The 25,053-nt window shown below is 39.3% G+C and overlaps 1 protein-coding gene across 1 annotated transcript in view; it reads left to right on the top strand.

Annotated features, from left to right (window-relative positions):
- Positions 1-385: 385 nt before the first annotated feature.
- LOC139711411 (MAM and LDL-receptor class A domain-containing protein 1-like) overlaps positions 386-25,053 on the top strand; it is a gene marked incomplete at its 5' end in the record, with an annotated part of 41,570 nt that continues 16,902 nt past the window's right edge. Inside the window, 13 exons of the mRNA XM_071623295.1 lie at positions 386-611; positions 2,110-2,256; positions 4,928-5,022; positions 11,333-11,479; positions 12,638-12,764; positions 13,571-13,687; positions 15,878-16,021; positions 18,220-18,488; positions 19,011-19,236; positions 19,886-20,038; positions 21,089-21,189; positions 22,295-22,459; positions 23,365-23,488. Of these exons, the coding sequence (XP_071479396.1) occupies positions 386-611; positions 2,110-2,256; positions 4,928-5,022; positions 11,333-11,479; positions 12,638-12,764; positions 13,571-13,687; positions 15,878-16,021; positions 18,220-18,488; positions 19,011-19,236; positions 19,886-20,038; positions 21,089-21,189; positions 22,295-22,459; positions 23,365-23,488 (2,041 nt within the window). The remainder of the gene's footprint in view (positions 612-2,109; positions 2,257-4,927; positions 5,023-11,332; positions 11,480-12,637; positions 12,765-13,570; positions 13,688-15,877; positions 16,022-18,219; positions 18,489-19,010; positions 19,237-19,885; positions 20,039-21,088; positions 21,190-22,294; positions 22,460-23,364; positions 23,489-25,053) is intronic.

Below are 25,053 nucleotides of genomic sequence, written 5' to 3'. Positions count from 1 at the left end.
AGAAGAGACATTCCACAAAAATTTAATTCTCTAGCATTAGGAAAGAGCACATGACTAACCGCTTTCAGAAAGCAGGGGAAATGATTACTACCCTTAACATAAGTCAGTTTCAAGCTGATGGACTGTGTGATTTTTTCATGTGGAATTTTGTTTGTATTTTCTTCACATTGTTGTCTATTCTTACGTCATAACCTCTAGTAGTATCCTTATCCAGCGGTTCCAACACCAAAAACTTTAAAAATTCATAACATTTGCATCGATTGTCCGATTTACCTCAAACTTTCACTTATGTTTTCTACTAATGTTGCTGCTTTCGCTTTATTCTTGGGTTTGGGTTCCCTTTAAGTTGATACAGCTCATCAACCTCTCATTCTTCCTCCTCCAGCTTTCCATCGAAGCTAAGGATAATATGGACAACGCCAACACAGGTGGCTACGCCATAGACGACATGAGATTCGTGGACTGCGCCTACACCTTCCCCTGGCTCCGGGGCGGCTCCTGCGAAGCGGACGAAGAGATGTGCGACTCGAATCACTGTTATCCGAAATACGAGAAGTGCGACCTAACACTCAATTGTTGCGATGGGACTGACGAGCTACTCTCCAACTGTGGTACGTTTGAATTTAGCAATTTAGAGTTCGTGGGGGGGGGGGGGGGTCGTGGGGGGGGGGGGAACACTCCTTCGCACGCTCAGTATTGGCATTTTACGCTCCTCACCGCATGGTGGCAGCATTACAATAACGGTCAATCGTAACTTTTCGCATCGGATAGCTCTAAAAATATAGGAATTTAGCCGATCGGGAAGACCTCATATTTTTCTTCTCTAGAATAAGTAAGAAGCAGTGTTTCTGGTAAGGAAAGTTATCTTACAATAACTCTAACATGATTATAGATATGGTTTTCGAAGCCATGATATGAGATCAGCGATGTCCCAAACCACTGGTATCTAATACCTTTAAAGATAATGATAATTATGATGATGATGATGATGATAATGATGATGACGGTGATGATGATAACAATAATCCTAATAACCACAACCATTACAATGATCATAATGATTGCTTTAATTGTGATTTCGAAAGCAGTGTTTGACTTTGAGTTTGAATGAATTTAATTTGTTTACTTTGGTATACAGAACTCGATATTTCATATATTTACTGTACTGTTTTATACTTGTCGTTTTCTTTCTCTTATGTGCCTGTAAGTTGTGTCCTGCACATGGTTACGCCTCGAGCGTTTGATCATTATTAGGATTGGCGCCTTAAAGGTATTAGCCCACATTTGTAAACCTGCAGCAATTGGTCTCATAGTTAGCATGGAGTTTGGGTATGATTGCAGTAACACCTGTGCAAAATTTCGTTCCAATTAGTCCATTACTTTCATAAAAATAAATGAAAATGCACCGTATGCATGCGTAAAACGCTCGCTAGCTCCGGTCCACGTACGTACTACATGCATGCGATACATGTGTAGGTTACATGTACGTAGCTAGCCCGCGCTCGTAATTCGATTTTGGGTCGGGTTGACCCGGTTTGAAAATTGATTTTAAAACGATGATTTTCTCTTTTTCATCGAATGGTATAAGAGCAACAGGTGAGGTATGTTACTGTTATAACTTGTACTTGAAGTCATATTGGACCTATTTTATGCAGTTTTGATTTTCGTGGGTTTGCAAATGTGGGCTAATACCTTTAAAAGTCCCGTACATTATCATTATAATAATCATCCTTATTATTATTATCATTATCATCATTATTATTATTGTTATTGTTATTATTATTATTATCAATTCAGATGAATTTTACTCCTGAGGGAAAAAAAATATATACATATATATCATTACGTCCTCGAGAGCTGTTTTTTTTTTCTTATGAATTTACCGTCGTTTCTACGAAATGACGACAACCCGGGGCGCGTTTCATAAAACTTATCATCAGTGACAAGCTGTCATAGATGTGACAAGCTACTGAAATCTAATTGGCTGAGAAAAAATTTGTCATAGAAATGTGGCAGTTGTCACTGACAAACAAGTTTTATGAAATTGGCCTCCGGTGTGGTGGAGAGTAAAGGATGATGTCTACTGTCTTAACCCTCCTTTTTTTACAGTTGAATATAATCAGTGCGACTTTGAGTCCGGATGGTGTGAGTGGGAGCAGTTGACCGATGACGACAGAGACTGGACTAGGCGGACGGGAACAACGGGGACCAGCAACACGGGACCAGCCAGGGACCACACCACGGCATCGGGCAGCGGTGAGCCATTATTTCTTGGCCACCATGCAGTCTCGTGGTTTCGTTGCAATTAAAGGATTTTGAGGCATACCGCAAGTTTACAGTTTGAGCCCTATCACTACTAACACGTAAAAATGTCATTTAGTAAATATATTTTATTAACATTTCTTTACGCCAGTGTACATATGGATTACACGAAAATGGATCTGAACTCTGATGAGGTTGGAATTGCGTTTCCCATATACTGGCTGCTTTGCGGGAGTGAATTCATTGTGGCTGCCGATTGGGTTCCTGTGAAAATCATATTGCTTCTGTCATTGCTACTTACATTTCTGCAAATATGAAAACATTCTTAACGCTGTGATATAAAATAAGCTCTCATGACATGACCTCATAAGAAAAACTTATTGTAATTCAATTTCAATTCAATTTTGATTTCAATTTATTTCATACTTCAATATTACATCAAAAGTAATAGCACAAGTTCTTATACGTTATCAATAATATACAAAACAAAACAAAAAATATACAATGTACATATATGGTATATACAGTAGTTATAATGATAACTGGTCGAAATATCGGTTCGGGTTGTACAAAGAGAAGTATGACGGGACCTACATGAAAGCCATCTTGTTTGTTTGTAAGCCTTTATAGTCAGATAGTAATCAGTGTTTGTGAAAGAGAAACGGAGAACGGATAAAAGTTAAGACTAGGTGATTTAATTTTACCAAATAAGGGAAGCAGGAAATGCTTTTATGATTACAACAACGACAGAAAGAAAATTGTGCATCACATGCCATTATCATCTACATTACAGCATGTCCCAGAAAAAAAAAAAAACGAAACCGAGTTTCATTGCAGTTCTTTGCTATCGTAATTACATAATTTGCTTTATGAGTTGTACATGGAATGAAAGATACACTTCTCTTTTTTTTTTCATTTGATGCACAACTCATTGTTCAAAATTCGTGCATGACTGAGTTAGAACAATAGACAGTAGTGCACTAAATTTTCATTTGCACGAGCAAATGTCGACTTTAAATGAGTTTTTGAGACTTTTTCAGCAATATTTTGCAAAAAATTCAGTAATAGCCTTGATATCCATTCTTTTTTCCTTTCATATGATATCCTATGCGTCAAAAATGATCAACGCCCGCTCGAGAAAAATGAATTTGAAAATATGTTTCCATTTTGCCCAGATGGATAGATAGTAAATAAGGAGCAAGTTTGCTTCGCCGACATGCCCAACTTGGCAGATAATAATGGCCTTCATGCTTTAATGAATTTACACAAACATGAAGGGAGAGGGTAAAAGAGAGTTGCTGACCGTTCGGTTGTGAATAGGGTCTTAAATTAGCTCATGATCATGAGCTTGCCTGACCATGCAGCTAACTACAAAGCAAAGGGTGTTCATCAGCGGAATGTTTGGCAAGGTGGGGTGGGAGAAACGGACCGAAAAAAAAGAACTTCCGAGCCCCCCCCCCCCCCCCCAAAGAAAGACGACTTTCTGCCCTGCACTTGCACCTTACCTTTGAAATGTTAGAAGCGCAAGTTCAGTGATAAATAAACTGATGTACCCTCTCTTTCCACTTCACCTCCCCCTTCAAAAACTTCTAAACCCTGTCAGTGATGAAGGACTAACCACACGTGAGGGAAATGTGGAGAGGAATGAAAACAGTGAAATAAGTTTGAGGTACAAAATCATCAAAATGTGTATCATTGTTGTAATGTTGATTTCCCATAGCCATTGGACTGCGTGCAGCCTGAGCCTACTCACGATGTTAGTCTTCAATAATTTTGGTTATGTCTCATAACTTATTCTAAATAAATGACAACAAAGGGCTTTCCGTCCCATACAGCATTCTCTGTAAATACACCCCCCCCCCCCCAACAACAGTCACTGTCGCACTGCGGTTGTTTTGTGTGAATTCAATGGTGCAGATGAGCCCATTGTCTAATGCTAAGTCGGGAGAGCTGAATGCTTGTTTTTCGACTATCCGTAAAATCGGCAGAAATGAAGTACGTTTTCATGCAAATTTTTCATTAGCATGCGTTATTCATATTTTGCGCGTTAGGTCTCATATGAAAGAAAAAAAATAAGAATATTTGGCTAATGAACTTTGTTTTTCGAAAACGTAACGTTAAAAGTCCGAAAGATTCACTTAAAGTCACAATTTGCGCGTGAAAATGAAAATTTGGTAGCACCACTGTTCGTTGTTCTAACTCAGTCATGCATGCACCATAAACATGGTTAAGTTGTACATCTTATGAAAGAAGAAAAAATTATCTTTCTATTGATGTATATCTCATTAAGAAAATGTATGATTTTGATAGTAAAAACTTGCATGGAAACCCGGTTTCGTTTTTTCTGGAACACGCTGTATAACAGTGTGTGTAAACAGTATTATTACAAGGTGCAATGTTATAACTCTTTGCTCAGAGTTCCGGCTTAAAGAATACCACAATTGTTGTTTTCTTATTGTTTGTTTGCTAATTGAGTAGCAGATCCTTTGTCCATTTATTAAGTTTCCGTTCATTTGATTTATTATTATTTATTGTGTATATGTATGTGTGTGTGTATGTGCTTGCGTGCAACAATTATGACCTGATGATGCGTTACACTGAAACAACGTGTTTACGAATATCATATGGCAATAGATTTGAATTATTTCTTTTTACCATCCCTCAGGATATTATATTTACACTGAGGCAAACGACGCACTTCCAGGGGATACGTACAGGATTGGAAGTTTCTACATCCAAGGAAACTCAGCAGATTGCAAGGTAATAATCCTCACATTGTCAAATGATGAACATAGCATTTGTTCTTCTCAGAGACGCCACCAAAATCAAGCTTCCGCTTAAGATGGCAGTGTATAATGGTTCATAGTACTTTAATTGAATATGCAATGATTGTTTGTTATTTTTTGCTATTTTTTTGTAATTTCTGTAGAACACTTTTTGTAGACTGTCATGATTAGACACGTCTGACAGGCCCTTAGTCCTTTTTTTTTTTAAACAACAACTTTCAGCTCTAGTAAATCATAAAAGGATGTTCATACTGTATTGAAGGTTGGTATTAGTCATGGAAAGAATGTGATTATAGAGTGTGCTAAATCTAATAATCCCTTCATTGTGTATGTTGTGGATTTTTCCTTCCTTATTTTTGTTCCATTCACTGCACAGAGCATAGCTTCGTGCGAGATTAGGCGCTGTTATGAATAGACCCTAAACTGCAGAGCATCTTTTCTCAGTAAACACTTCTCCAGAGTGTGTACGGTTTTTTTTCCTCTAATTTAAATAGATTAGTGAAATCCATTTGTATTGAGTTATACATCATTTTAAAGCTTGGATTCTGTTCTTTCAGAATCTAGATCTACGCTTAACTAAAAATCCATGTCTGACAACCTTTTGTTGGTTTAGTGATGCAAGGTCACATGTATTTACTTTAGTGAAGAAAAAACATGCGCCAATCAAAGTCAAATTAAATTAAATCATATCAAATCAAATCAAACCAAACCAAAGTTTTCGCATGTATTGATCAGCCTTTCCTTTTTTTCCTATTTCTATAGTTTGGACAGTTTTGTTACAAATGTGTTAAAATGTGTTCGTGTATCTTTTAAACAAGAGCGAGATTGTGCGTTTATTTTCAATGTCAGTCGCATTTTCACCTTCCCATAGGTGGCAATTGCGGCATCGGCACAAGGCGCTTCAAAGCCACGCCTTTTGAATAAGTTCCTAAAGAATCACGAGTCATTCGAACAAATACAGTATAAAATATTTTTACCTATACGAGGTAGTTTTGCGAGGCAATTGCAGTTGGTATTTTGCAGGGTCGTGGAGCTCAGCAGTCAATAATCGTTGGTATTTTGCTTCTTCCGGGTTTCGCCAATCACTTTACATGTTAACATTCCGATCGACCATGAAGAGAAAACATTCAAGGACGTCGCTGTGTGTTGGTTACACGCACCGCAGAAAAACGCCGATAAATCAACTCATACAAGGTCGACCACTTCCAGCAGCACTACGCGTCAAACAATTATTGTGCTCAATAAAGCTAGTATCTCACCAACGGAGACGTCTGTTACAGTCTTAAAGTGTAACCCGGTCTTAAAGTGTAACTCGATTTCTAGGCTTCTGAAAATGTGTCAGAGCGATGCGTAGGCAGCGGTCGAGCACACATTTCGTTGTGCCAATCTCCCATGGGAGAGAGGCTCAGTGCCAGTGGTCCTGTGGTGCAGACTCATTTACGACCAAGAAGGGTGTGTGCCTGCAAACTAGCGGTATATCATGATAAATAATACATTTGTCATAGTCAAGCACGTTCATTTCAATTCAATTCAATTGAATTCACTTGTTCTTCAACATGATACAAATGAAATCTTTAAAGAATACAAACTACTTAAAGGCAAAGGAATGAAAATAGTTACTATACAACGCAGCACACCACATCTCGAGACATACGAGCACAGACAATATTAGGACAAGATGCCTGTACTTCAGAATAATTATTATAATAGGAAGGGGAATGCATACATGAGCTATAGGTTTGATACTTTAAAAGAAAAAGAACAAAATGAAGAAAAAAGAGCAAAATCAACGATAAATAGAACAATTACGATTTTTTTTTCATAATGTATTTCATATTTTGTTTGTAAGATTTATTAATTTTTCTTCAACATATTTTGCTATTATGAATCAAAATCATTTTCAGCCTTCAGCGAAATCTCAGAAAATATCAGATTACTATGTACATGATTTAAAGGAAAAAAAGAATGAATGTGCACAATAATTCTATTATCAAAATATATTGCATTACCAAAATTAATGTGCAAATAATTACATAAGAAATTATGGATTTTTTTATACCTTCTTCAATAATAAGAACCAAGTGATAGAGCTAGGCAAATAGTATAGTTAAGTTAGAAGCTTCATGTTAGATTATGGCGGTATCCAGGCGTGTCCATGGTAGGGAGGTGGAATTTTCACATTTCCAGCATCTTCTTGAAAAATATAATTATGACATATACATTTCCACTAAACTTAAATTTGGGAGATAACATCCCTGGGTAAAGGAATCCCACTTTGTTTGAAGGAGCACCAAATCCAAAGACCTCAACATATACGGGACTGTTTGAACAAAATACACCCAAATCTTCTCCAGAACCAGAAGTAACAGAGCTGATGCAATGCTATATTAGAAGGTGAATGTATGAATGATTTCTTTTTATTTGCTATGTCGGATGGGGGGGGGGGGAGGAGGGCGGCGTAATGTTCATATTTTTTACATCTTCTTGAAAAGATTTTTACTTTGCATGGCAGGTAGCATCCCCAGAGTAATTCAACACCTAACACTGTATTGTTACATAAACAATGTAACGGTTTTGCTGGCTTGTAACTCTTTTTTTTTTGTGGACTTTTATTTGCTCAATTGATGCAGCGAAGGAAATTGATTTCATCATTTTTATTGACTTTCTTTTTTTTCTGATCGGTGAGGTATCTACTGCTTGTATGGTAAAATCCACAATTTTATCTGGAAATGCAAACTTCATTCCCCATGCTTTCACTTTTCTTTTTATTTTATCTCTGCTTTCTTTCTTGATGATTTCCTTATTTCTCATTTGCAAAGTTAGCCATGATTAATGGTGAACAAATAAGTATGTTTTCGAAGGTGTTTGTTGATACATTATACCAAACAGAAACAACAATAAATGATAATAATGAAAAGGACTGCTCACATAGGACCTGACGTGTAGGCCTACATAATCTGCTCCACGTAATGTGCGGTTTATTGCACATGGTTGTTCTCGAAAACACCCCACAAAATATCCTGCATACAGAAAATTATCCCTATTGTGATTATAAAGTGTACAAAAATTTTACAAGTCACTATGATAAGGAAAAGTTGCTTGGTATATCAAATATTATTGTAGAGGTTTTAACATCTATACACGTGTCATATTGCTGCTTAAAGTCATACAAGACACTCGCACATCACGCGTTAACAACACATTGACACGAGACACTCACATATATCAAGTTATACATAGATTAGCTACCAAACCAAATTGTGAAAAGATGGCAATTTTCACTTCTTAAATTTAGGTTGCCAGTATGATGGTTTGCACACATACCTGTCATTCCATCCCCCCCCCCCTTTCAGTGCTATTTAATCCGTCATCTCCTCATCTGTCATCCACCTCTTCATCTATAACGCCTCTTAAGAAATAAGCGCACTTCATATAATGATGGAATCTTGTAAGTAGGGAAGAAAATTATAATATTTCTTTGTTTATGACATGTTGAAATATAGGCATGCAAAATGAATGTACTTTTTATATTCTAAAGCCATAGCAAATATAAAAGTTCTGATATAAATGAGTTGGTAAGCTATGAAAATATAACGTGATTCTGCTGACAGTCGCTTCACTGCACAGTATACCAAATCCTTTCCGAACAATACAATATTAAAATGTATCTTGGCATGACGTGCATCATACATAAATAAGGTTGGTCACCTCAGAGTGACAATACAGGTATGTACGTATACAGTGTGCAATAATCTACTTTGATAGTTCAAGGGAAACATTGCACACACGTATGTTATGGAGCCCATTTCACAGTCCCCTCCTGAGCATTGTTTGGGAGGGGAGGATTGCCACACTATTCTTTTGAATTACACATCGACAGTATAGCGTCATATGCCATCACTGATAATGCCCTTTTCGATAATGCAATGCATATTATATGTTTCTAAATCTGCCCTCAAAGGCTCTAATGTGTAAGATTCCATTATGATTACTCAAAAGCTGAGAAAATATCTTTAGCGAATATCTATTAAGACACTGAGAACATAAAGAGCAAAAAATTCCGAATTTGCTTGTGTCTAATGGTAACAGTGAACATTTACATACAATATTTTTGCACACTAATGCATCAAATAAAAAAAGGAATGATATGGATAAACAAAAACTTGCTGATAAAAAGCTGAAATACCCGTGAAATCGTAAAATAAATGACTACAGAAATGGCAAGATTGAAACCTTGTCACACTCCCAGGTACAATGACTCTCCAAAGTAGATATTTAACAAATGTTAAAATAGAAAACTTTTCATGTTAAGAGGATACTGTGGCAACTGAATGCAACTTACATTGTAAATTTTGACGATCATAGAATATGTACAGATTATTAGTGTATTTAGATACCGTCACACACTACTACAACAAATACAATACTACAGCTTGGAATACCAGAATACTGAATAGGTCAACTGGCAGTGGAATAGCTGGAATGTAATCAACATTATTATACATGCATGTATACATCAGAAATGGCAAGATTGGGAGACTTGTTACAGTAGCAGTCAGAATGACTTCCAAGTCACAGACGTTATTTGGCAACTGAAAACAACTCAAGTTGAACAATCATCGATATGATTATGGTCCTATATGTACAATCCATTGCTTTTTATATCATCGCACACTACTACAACAAGTACAAAAAATGAGTCTGGAATGCTAACGCCGAGTAGGTTGGATTTGAAATACTGCAGCTGGAATGCCAGCATCACCACTGCCTCGACACGCAAATGACTGTCCATCTCCTTGCCATTCGCCGAGCCTTTCTTCGCCATAGGCATCATCATGTGATTTTCTGCCTGAACGTGGTTGACACTGACACTCAAATAGCGATGTAAACAGGAACAAACACCACAATAACAATACTCTGCGATTCATTTTCGAAACTTTCAAAGTGCAATTCTTATAGCCAGCGAGCAGAAGACGGAAAGAACTGGCTGATAACGTACTCAAAACCACGGATAGTGTGTGATGAGCAGACGACAGAAAGAACTGGCCTATAAACTTATCCAAAACCACAGGTGGCGCTCTATATGCGAGACACATTTTCAGAAGCCTAGGCACCGAGTTACACTTTAAGACCGGGTTACACTTTAAGACCTTAACAGACGTCTCCGCGACGTCTCCAACATAAAAATGTCTTGCGGTCTCACCAAGGAGACGTCTCTGAGACGAGTTATGGCAGGTGCCAAAAAATTCCAAATATGAGGGAGCCGTTGCAGGATCACCTGACTTGATCTAGGCAGGATGTCAGCACGCAGATAGGTCACGTGGTTTTTAAGTAGGTCAAACAGCGTCAAATAGAATTGCGGAGACGTCACCAGTTTTTCTGGTCTCCAGCAGGTCTCGGAGACTTCGCGGAGACGTCTCAGCAGTCGCGGATATGATTAGTCTCCGCGACATCTCCGCGACTGATGGAGACGTCTCGAAGACGTCGCGGAGACTTCGCGAAAAATCAAACATGTTCAAATTTCTTGCGACTAACTGACGACTAATGGGAGACTCTGTAATTTCCAGGAGACGTCGCGGAGACGTCTCTGCAACTAGCAAAATCTAGACTCGCGAACTAGTCGCGAACTAGTTTCAAGCCCGGTGAGATACCCCCTTAGCTGCACAGTGAACATCAGTTATTACAACTCTCCAAATTGAAACAGAAACAAAAATAAAGTGTAAAAGCGTTCAGATGTTTGAAGTTCGCCTGCTACAACTACATATATATCTTTGAAGTTGGAATTGAATGATATACATTGATGAACAATGTTTCAATTATTCGCCATGTTGGTGATTATCTACAGGTAGTCAAATGTGGCTTGATCTATATCATAGTGTATTGCCGTATTTACGTATTTTCCTAATTTACCTAGAGGATAGGTAATAATAATGATATTGACTGGCCTTGAGGGAGATAACAGATATTGCCCGCACTGAAAGAATATTGCCCTCGTCTTCGACTCGGGCAATATTCTTTCAGTTTGGGCAATATTTTCTGGTGTCTCCCTCGAGGCCAGTCAATATTATATGAATATACTCACACATGGATATAGAGAAATAAAACAAGTGAAAATCTCAACGGTTTGTGTTCCTCATTTCGGTACTGAATCTTTTTTGTGCTTCGAGAGCCATTTTGCGCATATAATTTCGTGGCGTTGAAGACATTGTCCAAAGTTCCTAGCACAGCAAAGATTAATAAATCGTTGTCTGTCGCATTTGCAGATGCGTTTTTACCATCACCAGCAAGGGTTAGGAATCGGCATGTTGAGTGTCCTTACGCGGACACAAATCGGCGGACCTATGACCCGGAAGTGGCTAACCGTAGATCCTCATGGCGACTACTGGCTGTACGAGTCCATAGACCTAGACGGTGAAACTGCTGATTTCCAGGTAAGACAGGTAGACGTTTAAAACTTCAGTGTATACTATCGCACTGTGTGTCAGCTGCTGCAATACTTAGTTTTCACTTGCCATCTGGAAGTCTGCATTGAGGAAAGGTGCAGAAATACGCAACGGTACTATGCATGTGCTCGATCAACATGAAAATATCGGAATGATACCATGAAGTATAGTTATTTAATTAAAATTTCAGGTTTCAGGTTTTAAAACTTGTTATGTTTTTCCTCATCTCAACATAATTAATAGCATATACAATCTAAGAAAAAAAGTACAGCATTGCTCCCCCATGCGAGACAAAACTGCTGCACGCTCACGGGTGCAAATTAGCACCTTTCTTTCTTTCTTTCCTTTCTTTCTTTCTTTCATTTAATATGCCTTGTCCGCCTTGGACTACTTAACATAACAATGTCGGAATTTCGGAGCTTGGGTATTTGTTCCACTTTCATCGTGTCACTGCCGGCAACCAGGGACAGCCTGGTGGTAGTGTCAACCCCGGAAAACAGTAGATGGCAGGTTCGAGTCCCACTGGTTCCTTTTTCCGACATGTTTGTTACTTTACAGATCAGCAGTTGCGATCTTAACAAATTGAATTTGTAGAGGGAGACAAAGTGAAGAAACTCGCACCTGAACCTTCACCCCTCTGAATAATATCTTTCTTTCATTCATTTACAGAGTTCTTATTGCTCATTCCTGTTAAAACGTAATTTGTGTTTAACGATTATTTCTAAGTTTTGTCACACGTGACCAAGGTGATCTTCGAAGGCGTAGTAGCGCGTTTACCATGTTTTTAATGACAGCTTTTCGACTGATCTATATGACGGATACAAGCTAATTGAGGCCCGAGCTGATTGAGGCAGTAAATTTGGAGACAGCACCTTAGATTTAGGCTTGTACCCCCCCCCCCCCCCCACCCCCGCCATCTGCCCATGGTGTTATAAAGTATTCGGCAGTTTCGTGCAGTAGAGTATAGGCGTTGGTCTGTTGCTAGGACCATGCAGGTCCATAGGACGTTTTAGCTTCAAGTAGGCCCTGTCGGGTGGCTTTGAGAGTAACACTTGATTTCAAGTGCACGTGTATAAGTACAATCGTTGCGGTAGAACGACTCGAGCTGATTGAATTCCCGGCTTGCTGTTTCCGGCACTTCTCCAGGTCATCATCGAAGGCATCAGGGGAGACAGCAATGTCGGGGACATTGCCGTGGATGATATTTCGTTCACACCTGGATGTGTCAAGTCCAACGATCCGCTGCCGGACTCAGATGCAACCCCGACACCAGGTTAGCAACATTTTGTACCACTCATCGTCAGTCCGTTATAAACACGCCCCATCCCTTTACTCGATTTTAAAGTTAGGAACAAAGAATTTGCATGGGAACATCATAAGAGTGGAACGATGAGAGGATAGATCTCTTTCTGTGCTTCCCAGTTTTAATCTAATTTAGTTTTAACTTGTTATCAATCGTAATTTGTAAACGATAGACCTACAACGTAATGTAATGGATATGCATTATATGCACTGTCAGAGACGCACCCTCATAGGTAAACATGAGCCGTACGAGGAGGCCTGTAATAAAGGCACTAAAAGTTTGGCAAAAGTTTCGTTTTCTTTTCTTCCCTTTTTGTTTGAATTGCTGCATCCTGCAGTTTTCCTATAAGAATCACACCTCTTTGTAAATACCCTATAGTCGATAATTTTCCATTTTCATTTCCATTTCATTTACTTTCCATATCCAGATAATACAAAAGAATCACAAATGATAATAATTTGTACAAGCAGATGAAATGCAGTTGGAATTAAAATGTGACGGCAATGGTGATTCATCACATAGAAAACGTAAGCATTATCGCATTATTAAGGTACTCAAGTATCAACTGGAATATTGTCATACTAAATCGAAATAGCTCAAGACTCCATAATCATTCAACAACTAAGTAGGTACTAACAGGTACAAACTATGCAGGTACAAACTATACTTGCCAATTGTAGAAAACAAGAGAGAGAGAAAAAAATAATGACGATATGGCAATGATTGTTGAACAGGCGTTCACTTCCGCAATGCTCCTCTCTTTCTATCGTCTATAGGTGTGACGTGCCCGTCCGGCCAGCGGCCGTGCGACGACGAAACGTGCATTGACGAAGCGAAATATTGCGACTTCAACATCGACTGCGCTAAGCTTGGCGATGACGAAGCATATTGTCGTAAGTCTTTGATTACTTTCATATTCCTCTCTGCTTTTTTCCCCCAGAGTTTATGCTGAACTTTAGAAGTATCAAATCATTGTGCCTTTAAAAAAGGTTTTACGATTCCATTTACAGCCGATTTAAGATCAGTATGGGGACTATGCATCTGTAGGTACGTGCATGATTACCCGATGCCTCTGCACTTAAAGGACAAGTTCACCTTCATGTACATGTGGATTGAGTGAATGCAACAATATTAGTAGAACACATCAGTGAAATTGTGAGGAAACTCCGACAATCCATTCAAAAGTTATGAATTTTTAAAATATCTGCACAATTACTGCTGGATGAGAAGACTACTACAGTGTGTGATGTCACATGCGTACAACGATATAATGAAAATAAAAAGAGAATTTCACAAAATTTTACTTTTTGAATTAAGTGCACGTTTCTTAGACTTGTTACTGATGTATGTTAAGAAAGAGAGAAGTCGAGTGTTCTTTTGTTATGCGAGAAAAGTGAAAATAAGGTGAATTTTCTTTATACTTTCTTTATACCGTTGTACTCATGTGACATCACATGCTATAGTAGTCTTCTCATCCAGCCATGACTGAGCAGAAACTTTAAAAATTCATAACTTTTGAACGGATTGTCGGATTTTCCTCAAACTCTCACTGATGTGTTCTACTAATATCGCTGCATTCACTCAACCCACATGTATATGAAGGTGAACCTGTCCTTTAAGTCCGCAGGAACTTTGATAGACAATGAAATTATGTTTTATTTGCCGCATTTGCCGCCTTTGATCGTTTGTTTGAAGGCATCGAGACCTGTTTCCATAGAGATGTACTAGGATAGCAAAGTTAAGTTTATGTGGAAGAACTGTTGACGTCCACGTCGAACACCCAGGATTCATGTTCATTCATTTATTTTTCTTTTCATTTCCAACAGAAGCATATGAATTTATTACAGAAATTGAATACATAGATTTCATCATAATACAAAATAAAGGATAAGTTTACAGAAAAATTGTAAGTATACGAAAATGTTGGAAATGGGGAGGAATGCTAAAAAGCTGGGCTTGTAGAGTGCATTCCCTCCACACGTAATACAAGAAATTATATGATCGATTGACTAATATACATTGAAAATGGATGAAACAAATAAGCTAGGACAAAAAGATCTAAAACTAACCTAGCTAATCCGAAATAAAACCCTGAACAAATCCCTATACACTAAGTCGCTGTCATGTTCATTGCCAAATGTCGAGAACATTACGCCATAAACATATACATGTACATTTACCAACACAAAATAATGTGTGTGTGTGTGTGTGTGTGTATGTGTGTGTGTTTGTATGTGAAATGCACACAGTCATTTCATATTAAAGGTAAATGAGAAAAGCGTCACGTCCTCTGTCATATATTTTGAAATGACGTCATCACTATGTCCGCACGTTGGACGTATAATGGTGGCCCCGCTCTTTGAGAACCAAGATGCATTAACAGTAAACACGTGCTCTCAAATGAGAGTCACCTTTGACGAGATTTCACAGATTAATCCCGGATAACATATTACACTGGTAATCTACTCACCACTCTTTGGATGAAAAAAAAAAAAAAATCTCCTCCTTAAAGTTCAGTCATGCGTACAAAGTCCACTATGACTTTGTGTAAAGTAATAATGTCAGCATTTCAGTTTTGTAAGCTTTCTCTTTCGCGATACTTGATAATCCATGCCATATATACATATATGTATATACACAAATAAAGATAGGGGATAAATTTGGCGTGTTTTGTATTTCAGCCTTTAGCCTCTGTCGTGGCTCGTGCACGTGAAAAGGAAACGTTTGAAAAATAATTCTTTCTTGATTTTTATTTCTTTTCTCTATGAAAATCACAAAAGGCTTTCTGGCTGATCAACTCTGCGTTAACATTGATTATGATTGATTAAAGTAACCAGACATAAGTAATAATAGGAAGTTCCATCGAGGCTATTCAAAGCAATTCTTAAGGAAACGCTAATGAAAAGCCCGACGAATCTTACTGTTTAGCTCAAATGCTCATGTGGCGTGGCAAATTGTTATGTCCCCCACTATTACTACTTAGACGCTGTGACAAAGAAAAAGAATGGTATAAAAATTTTACTACTAGTTTCAATGAGTGGATCACATATAGTGTCTTTTTATTCTTTCTGTTTCCTATCCAGCGTCGGTATGCGACTTCGATCTCGATTTCTGTTACTGGAGTCAGGACGTCAACGACGATTTCGACTGGTCCTGGTTCGACGCTCCATCGATGTCTGACGACTACCAGGGACCCGGGACAGATCACACCTCGGGCTCGAATCTGGGTGAGCAAATTTAAAGAAGAAAAAAAGAAATGACTTGAGATTTCCACATGTTCCGCAGGGTCTGAACTACTGATCTCTGTTTGGAAGTTGCTGGATATTTTACTGGCCATTCACTTTGAAGCCTATGGGCCTTCATCTTATCACGCACAGCGCCCACATACTTGTGCGCGGAGCTGAAGACATCACGTACATGATCTCGGTGAAGGAAAATGCGTGCAAGTCCTCGTAGAGTATGGGTATTATAGTAATATGGCGGCGCGGCTCCTTCGATAATAATAAACGTTTGTAGAGCGTGAACGGGCCAATGAGATATCTCGATACTTCCGAAGGAGATCAGTGGCCTGCACCTATACACCGCTAGATTCAGAATAAAGCGCACTTGCACAGCAGGCAAGCAACAGAAGTAGATTTTATGAAAATGATCTTTAGACTATATCCTGCATAATCATAACAAAAAAGGGACAATGTTTACAGGGACAGAGTCACAATTCATGATTCCAATTCCCTGGCAACCCGATATGATATAGGCCAACAATTTCCTTTGCTGATTTTATAGCTTGTTGAATATCTAATTTGCATCAATGCGGTTTTAAATGTCTGCATACATCTTATTGAACTACACAAGGTAAAAGCTACACAAAAGACAGGGCTCTGGCCGGTCAGAGGTAACTCTATTTAGTGTTTTTTAACGAGATGGGCTCAAGCAAAAACATTAACGAAGGGGTTTAAGCTTTCACTCACTGAGCTGTTTAATCATGATAGCCTGTTCTATCTTGTGGCTTTTGGACGTTTCAAACTTGTTATATTGTTTTAACAGAATTTCTGGGCTGAAATGTTAACAATTCAAGATGTCTGTTGCCTTGAGCAAACAAGAAATCGCACCAATGCAGTACTATTAAAGTAACTATTGATACAATCTTATCCTTTCACGTAGAAATTCGTAAGTATAGCGTCGATCGTATCGTCAGTACTAGCATCATTGTTACATAAATTCTCACGGCCAATATATCTACTATTACTTAGGTATCATAAGGTTGTTTGGTAGAGATCTGGCAAAGGAATTTTCAGCAAAGTTTATAAAAACGTTGGTAGTCTCTATGTCTAGATTATTTTGGTCCTATTTTGTCTTTCGTTTTTGAGTGATTTTCCTTTAGGAATTGTTTATTTGTCTAAAAAATGAATGCTCGTGTTGCGAATAGCTACAGTTTTTGGTATCTATCTTCAGCGCTATCGGGAGTTTTTCAAATCATGTGAAACTCGTTTTTCCTTTCCTTCACAACTTTCAAAATTTGCTTCCGTATAAATACGCTCTAAAAATCTCTATATCACACACCAGTAGGCCTAGCTTTTAGAAGATCCGATAAGGGTGTGGAATGTTTCGTTGTTCTTCTTCTTCTTAAGTGCCGTCTTCAGTCCGGAGGTTGGTGACTATGGACCTCCACTCTGTTCTGTTCATGGCCGCCTTACAGTACTACATGCGGCAACACTCTTTCCTGTCCACTCCTTTATGTTGTCACACCACACACTGCGCTGGCGTCCTCTGCATCTCCTGCCTTCTATGATCCCTTCCAGTACACTTTTTTTTTAGTGTTCTGATGTATTTTGACACGGCCAAAATATTTGAGTTTTCTTGATTTAATGTCTTTCATCAAGGTTTTTGTGACATTCAGATGATCTTGAACATATTGATTTGTTTTTCCTGTTTGACCATATGATATGCGGCCCAGGCGTCTGAATATCCACATCTCGAATGCAGCCAGCCTTTTCATATCATCCACGTACAATGTTCATGTTTCACAACAGTAAATGCATGTAACATTTTACTAGTCTGAGCTTGGTTGCAGTAGATATCTTCCTTGATGTTAACACTTTACTCATTTGGGTAAACGTAGTTTCAGCCATTCCGATTCTTCCCCTAATTTCTCCACCATTCTTCCCATCTTCATAAACATGGTCCTATTATATGTTAATATCAGTATTGCTGATAGAGATGTTTACCTTTCGAGATATTACCATCGTTTTGGTCTTTTTCACATCCATGTCCAAGCCAAAGTCATTACCACCGTCTCTTAGAGAGCCCGTCACTGATTTGCATACTGGTGCAACTATTGTCCTTATCCTCTACCTTTCTACTGTCACCTTTCTACTGTCAGCCAATATCAATCCGACGATGCTTATTTTGCTACTTTATCTTTTAGGACACTACATATTTGTCGACGGGACAACGTCCAGAATCAACACCAGAGCAAAACTTATCAGTCCCATATACAAGAATTCGGCGAGAGGTTGCACCTTTTCGATGTTTTACTACATGTTTGGTCTGGAGTATGGAGACCTCGAAGTGCGCCTCCTAACGTTGGACGACGGACAGGATACCAATCTCAGGAAGGTCAGTGATGACCTTTTGGACTATAACAAGTGGATCGAAGCGACCGTGACAATCCCAGCATGCATTGGCAGATTCCAGGTACGTCGGTGGTCAACCTTTGACCTTAAAGTTGACAGCTTTCACCGAGATTTTATTGAATGCCGTGTGTGAACCCTACAATTTCGTATTATTGCTATGTTATTGTGGTGGTGGTGGTGGTGTATAGTGGTGGTAGTTTTGACTCGATAACTTTTGCTTACATTAAATGCATTATGCAAAAGGAAGTACGTCAAGGAACAATTTATAGTTTTATAGTTACTTATAGTTATTCATAATCTATAGTAGATACGTGACACCTATCACTGCTAAAGCAAGCAAGAAATTCGGGCATATTGTAACGAACCTACGACTTCAATTTGCTCTTTACTGTGGAATGTTCGACCTGCTATCATTACGACACGAGGCCAGGGAGAGAGACCGAAAACTATAATATAGGCGAGAAATATTGTCGTCTTGCTCGACACTTCCTACACGAGCTCGGGAAAAAAAGACTAGTTTTTTCTCGGGTTGTATCGCTTTGTTGATTACAATGTTTCAATGTAATTAACATTTTCTTCCCAGGTCGTAATCGACGCGGAAGACAGACAGAGGATTCCGTCCGAAGGTGGGTTCGCTGTCGACGACGTAAAGTTCACCGATTGCGCCTTCGAGCAGCCCGACGAGACGGGGTCGTGCAGCGGACTGAACACCGCGCAGTGCCATTCCGGGGAGTGTTACCACGGCGACAGGTATTGTGACTTCACTGTGGACTGCTGCGACGGCTCGGACGAAATACGAGTGGACTGCGGTAAGGAATATGTTTGTTATTGGTTGTTGTTTTCTTTCATACCATCTCTATACCAATGATATTCTTGTCACCCTAAGCAGCATATTGTACACAGGGGCAATTATAACAGTTAAGACCTGCGAAAGAACAGTCTTCGGACTGAAGTTTGTTGCCGTGCTTAAAAATTGAATGAAATGAGATGAAACGTTTGATTCTGTTGGCTTGCAGTGAGTTAATCGGTTTGGCCAAGGGTTGAATGTACCGCCTTTCCCAAATAAAAGAAAAGAAATAGTCAAAACCATTCCCGTCTTTATTTACTGCATGCACACTGCCATTTTACTGGTTGAAGGATATCAGTTGTTCGTTCCGTAGGTATTATTTCTAAAACGAAAACAGGATTACATGGCGAATTTTTAGTTTTAACTTCTGACTGTCGACACAATAAGAACGCAAAATATCCGTTGGCCAGAAAAGATCTTATTATCATCAAACTCGGGGACTTCTTTTCTTCATAGCACAGCAAAAAAAAAAAAAAAAAAAAAAAAAAAACTCTCTGCGTATTGACCTACATGGTCATTATGCATGAAGCATTATGAAAGTATACTTTTCAATTATGAAAGTTGTACTTGATGGCGCGTTTTCCTGATTTGAATACTTATGTTGTCGGTAGAGTCGTTTGGATACACGCTCTGTGATTTCGAGGATGGATTTTGTGGCTGGAGCCAAATGACAACCGACGAGTTTGACTGGACGCGTCACCAAGGTGATACGGGCAGCGAGAACACTGGGCCAGCAGAAGACCACACGACAGGTACCCCTTTCGGTAAGCATTCCCGCCCGCGAAGGCCGAAGACCAGAGGGCATTTCATGAAGCCTTTTGTCCGACAAAATTGTCGGACAAATTTCCTCTCAGCCAATCAGATGCAAAGATTTCGGTAGCTTGTAACAGTTTGTCAGAAGAAAAAAAAAATATCTGGCAAAAATGCTTCATGAAATGCCCCCCCCCCCCCGATCCACATAATTATGAAGGACTTGACCATGAGACAGGGAATGCGTCGAACTTTTCCTGATTAGTATGCGGGAAAGAAAGTCGCAATTCGAAACATAGTAGGTGACTGGTACTGAGTATTGCGCAGTTCTGACGTAATCAAAGCCCTACTGCAACTTGGGAGATGCTGTTAGTAAAATTGTTGAGATAGGCAATGATAGGTGGCTCACATCTCTCTTGTACAAATTTGTGTAATAACGAGAAAACATTTTCGTTCCTTACATCTTGCTTATCTACCGAAACATAGTGCTAAAAAGGCATTTAATATCTTTCTTCAGTATAAAGCTTGTATCCATGAATCTGTCAGTAGAGAATGCAATTGAGAGTCGCAATTCGTCATATCTTTAGTTCTCATCTGAGGGCTCGACTAAAGATATGACGAATTGCGACTCTCAATTGCATTTTCTACTGACATATTCATGGATACAAGCTTTATACTGAAGAAAAATATTAAATGCTTTTTTAGCACTATGTTTCGGTAGATAAGCAAGATATAAGTTTTCCCTTTGCCAGTCAGACATTGAAAATGCACAGCACGTACGATTTACACATAACTATGTAGGAAAAAATGGCGTCTCTTAGTATGCCTTCATCCTTTTATTACCGTCACTGACATTGCTAAATATTCAGCTGACGTTAGTCAAATTGTCTGCACATAATTTTGTTCCATATTTAATTCGATTTAAAGCCTCTCAGAAGCATTTCGTCGCAGGAACGACTGGTTTTGCATCTACCATTTTCCATTTTGCAATCTTTCGAGTATGATGGATTAGAATATGATAAAATAACTTTTGTTTCACCTTTAACCCTTGACCTTTTACACAGGTTTCTACATATACACGGAAGTCTCCAACAGACGCATAGGAGACCGAGCCAAGCTGGTCAGCATCCCACTACAGGCTACTTCTGTTGCCAACGCATGTGGGGTGAGTAATTTGACAACGGACTCTTGTTTTCTCCTTCAGTCTAGACGCCGTTGAGGGCGGTGTTCAAATTCACTCGGTCACTATTGTTGCTTTCTGCTAGGAGTCCTGTCTGCAGAAGGCTATAATTTATTATCTTTCCGAGACACGCACCATGATGAATGATGATGATGATGATGAAACAGCATTTATACAGCGCCATTTATCAGTAGAAACATTCAAAGGCCCCCAGCTCCAACAAAGCGTCACACATCATTCACAAAGTTGCTGGAAAATATAAGTCTTCAGTTTAGACTTGAAGGTATTGAGGCTGTTGCAATTCCGAAGCTGGACTGGTAGAGAGTTCCATAGACGTGGCGCAACAGAAGAGAAGGCTCTATCCCGATACATTTTTAGGCGGGTATTGGTAACATGGAGAGTCGGGCCAGTACAACGTAGTCCTGGTCGTCGCTGCCGTACACTGATAAGTGCAGACACGTAGCTAGGAGACAAGTTATGGAGAGCCTTATAAGTAAGCAGTAAGGATGATCTTATACTGCGCTCTGCGCACCATCCATGTTCGTTCATTTTGTCGTTATCATGTTTTGTTATGGTAGGACGCATATACTGTCATTTATTTCTAATGTTTTATATGGTTACATCATGTTCCCACTGGCCACGGCAGAACTGTTTGCTTGAAACGTCGTGAGCCGTGGGTAGATGGGACATTCTTTTTCCCCTCCCTGTTCTCGTCTTCTTCGTTTCTGTCCTCGCTCCAGTTAGCACTCCCTGCATCCCTGCATCTTTGAAAACCATTACTGCTGCTACAAGCCAGTTCACAGTTAACACCGGTCTGCACTGCCCTCTGGAACCATAAACTGTACAAAACACGGAATACTCTTTTAGAAACTGCTAGAAGAGCAGTTGAAAGCAGCAAATTCATGTGTAATATTATTGCTGTTTGAATATTATTTTTTGTTAATTTGATTAAAAAGGAATACACCTTAACTTGTCATATTGAAATAGGCACCACTACTGGCATGACCGTCATCATAATTATTAATCTTATTATCACAATTTTACCAGTTCGTTTCATTGTTTTGATCATGATCTCTGTCACTTCGTGCAGCTGAGGTTTTACTACCACATGGTTGGGGGTGGTATCGGCGAGCTAGGAGTGTACACCCGGACCGCCATCAACGGCCCGATGAGTCTGGAGTGGTCACGGGACCAGCCCAATGAGGACGCGTGGATCTTTCAGACTGTCGACATCCGGAGCAACGAGGATTTCGAAGTGAGTCGATGAAAATCCGCTGGAAACGTCGAGAACAGCCGGGAGATCCCCACAAATGTTAAATGTTTGTCAGCTGCCCACCGTGATGAAATGATGGGGCAGATCCTAATCACATGATTGGTTAAGAGCGTAGACCTGACCATGCGTTATCTTGGCTAACTTGCACGTAATTTTCCTTATGACCGTTCATGAATGAAGTATAATGAACGGTTATTGGCACTTTCACGCTGACAGGGCAACATTTCATTTTTTTCTACTTCACGAAAACGACTGTTGCTGCGTCCAAACCCTCTACATTAACATTGTCATTCCTTCGACATGGATCGGATTCATGGTCTTATAAAACAAATGATACACATTATTTTGGTTTGGGTAATAGAATGGTAATCCACTCTCGGTACTTTTGAAACGGTAGGATCATCCTCGGCTAACGTGTTTGCTTGTTCCAAAATTACCTGACGTGGGTAAATCATTTTTTACAATCATTGCCCTCATTAACGCGTATGATAATTTGGTCTTTAATAAGGATACGATGTTAGCTGTATTACTGTCGATGCATTGAGCTTCCTGTAGGAAGAAGTTTCATATTTTGGAAGTACGTGTACTGTACAACGTATCACTCACCAAATATAATGCAAATCTGGCTATAAGACAATACATTTGTGATTATTCCGCGAGTTTGTATACCACTGAACTTATGCAGTTGTAAACAATACAAGTTTGTTTGAAAATGATGTGAACTCTATTCAGAAATGGAAAGGAGATTCAATTAATTCACGTAAGGGTAAAATAACAACACACTTTTGAACAGTTACCCATCATATCTTCGTATGTACACTGTATGACCCATGTAGAAGTTCCTTTTGTGTTGAGATCACACAAGCTAGTTAATTTTGTTCCGCTAGATCATCTTTATGGGAACGAAGGGTGCTACGGCCTATGGAGATATCTCCCTTGATGACATCAGTCTGACACCAGGCTGCGAGGCTCTTGGGTCCAGTCTTCCCCTTGTCACCACCCCTCCATCATGTAAGTAATTTTCACAAATGTTTGCTTTCCAATGATCCGTCTCGGACATAACTGGATATCTCATTGGCCCATTCAAGCTGTATACACGATTGAAGCCGCCGCGCCGCCATCTTTATACCACGCACGGGTCTATGGGGATTTGCACGCATTGTCGAAATAATGACTGTCACGAAGATTACGTGATGTCGGGAGCTTCGCACACAATATGGGTTTTATGTGCGTGGTAAGATGGCGGCGCCGTGGCTTCAAAGCGATTGGCCTATGAGATATCCACATTATATCATTCATATAGATCAGTGTTACGTACCAATAACCAATCACTTTGTTCATGTTCCGCTCTTGTAATAGAGTCCCTCCTACTGACACGAATGAAAGCAGAGGAAATAAAGGGGGAAAGGAGGAGGAGAAGAAGAAAGAAGACTATAGATAAGGAGAAGGAGAAGAAAAAGAAGAAGAAGAGAATGGTCAGTGGCGGATCCAGATGAGGGGGCGCACTGGGGTGCGCTACCCCTCTTTATTTTTGGTTAAAACAAAAGAAATAAAAAAAAAATGGTGGGGTGCGTGCGCCCCCTTTAATTTTGCAAAGGCGTCTCCCCTTTACGGAATTCCTGGATCCGCCCCTGGTGGTGATGAAGAGGGGATAAAGATGATGAATAAGCACTAGGGAGGAGAGAAGCATACATTTTCGCAATAAAATCGTCATTTAAAGGACAAGTTCACCTTCATATACATAAGGATTGACAGAATGCAGCAATATTGGTAGAACACATCGGTGAAAGTTTGAGGAAAAATGGACAATCCGTTCAAAAGTTACGAATATTTTAAGTATCTGCGCAGTCACTGCTGGAAGAGAAGACTACTACAATGTATGATGTCACATGCGTACAACTATAAGGAAAATAAAAAGAGAATTTCACAAAACTTTGCTTTTAGAATAAAGTGCAAATTTCTTCGACTTGCTACAGACGTAGGCGCCTATGTGAAGTGTAATATTATTATTCCCCCTGCCTTCTGAGAGAAGTTGAGTGTTCTTTTGTTATGTGAGAAAAATGGAAATATGTTGAATTTTCTTTATTCTTTCTTTATATCGTTGCACTCATGTGATATCTCAAGCTATAGTAGTCTTTTCATCCAGCCGTGACTGAGCAGAAACTTCAAAAAAATCATAACTTTTTAACGGATTGTCCGATTTTCTTCAATCTCTCATTGATGTGTTCTACTAATATTGCTGCCATTAACTCAACTCACATGTCTATGAAGGTAGACTTGTCCTTTAATCTCTGTGTGTTATCCTTCACGCTTCTCCAGCTTGTTCGAAAGCCAGTAAAATCTTTTTGGTGAAAATCGAAGTAGTGTGACTGTAAAAAGGTTCGGAGGACCGAACATTTGTTTACGAAACTTTTGCCGCCAGACTAGATTTTTTTTTTCTCTCCCTGTATATTCAGCTCAAATTCCATGTCAGACAGGGACACTGCCTTGTAATACCGGCTGTATAGATGAGTCTAGGTACTGCGACTTCGTACATGACTGTATGCCGGCCAATCAGGACGAAGAGCAATGCCGTA

Source organism: Diadema antillarum, unplaced genomic scaffold (assembly GCF_040938485.1).
Source record: "Diadema antillarum isolate AM-2024a unplaced genomic scaffold, OU_Dant_1.0 seq00001657_RagTag, whole genome shotgun sequence".
Lineage (NCBI taxonomy): Eukaryota > Metazoa > Echinodermata > Echinoidea > Diadematoida > Diadematidae > Diadema > Diadema antillarum.
The sequence above is the reverse complement of the archived record's forward strand: the minus strand, read 5'-3'. Positions and strand labels throughout refer to the sequence as shown.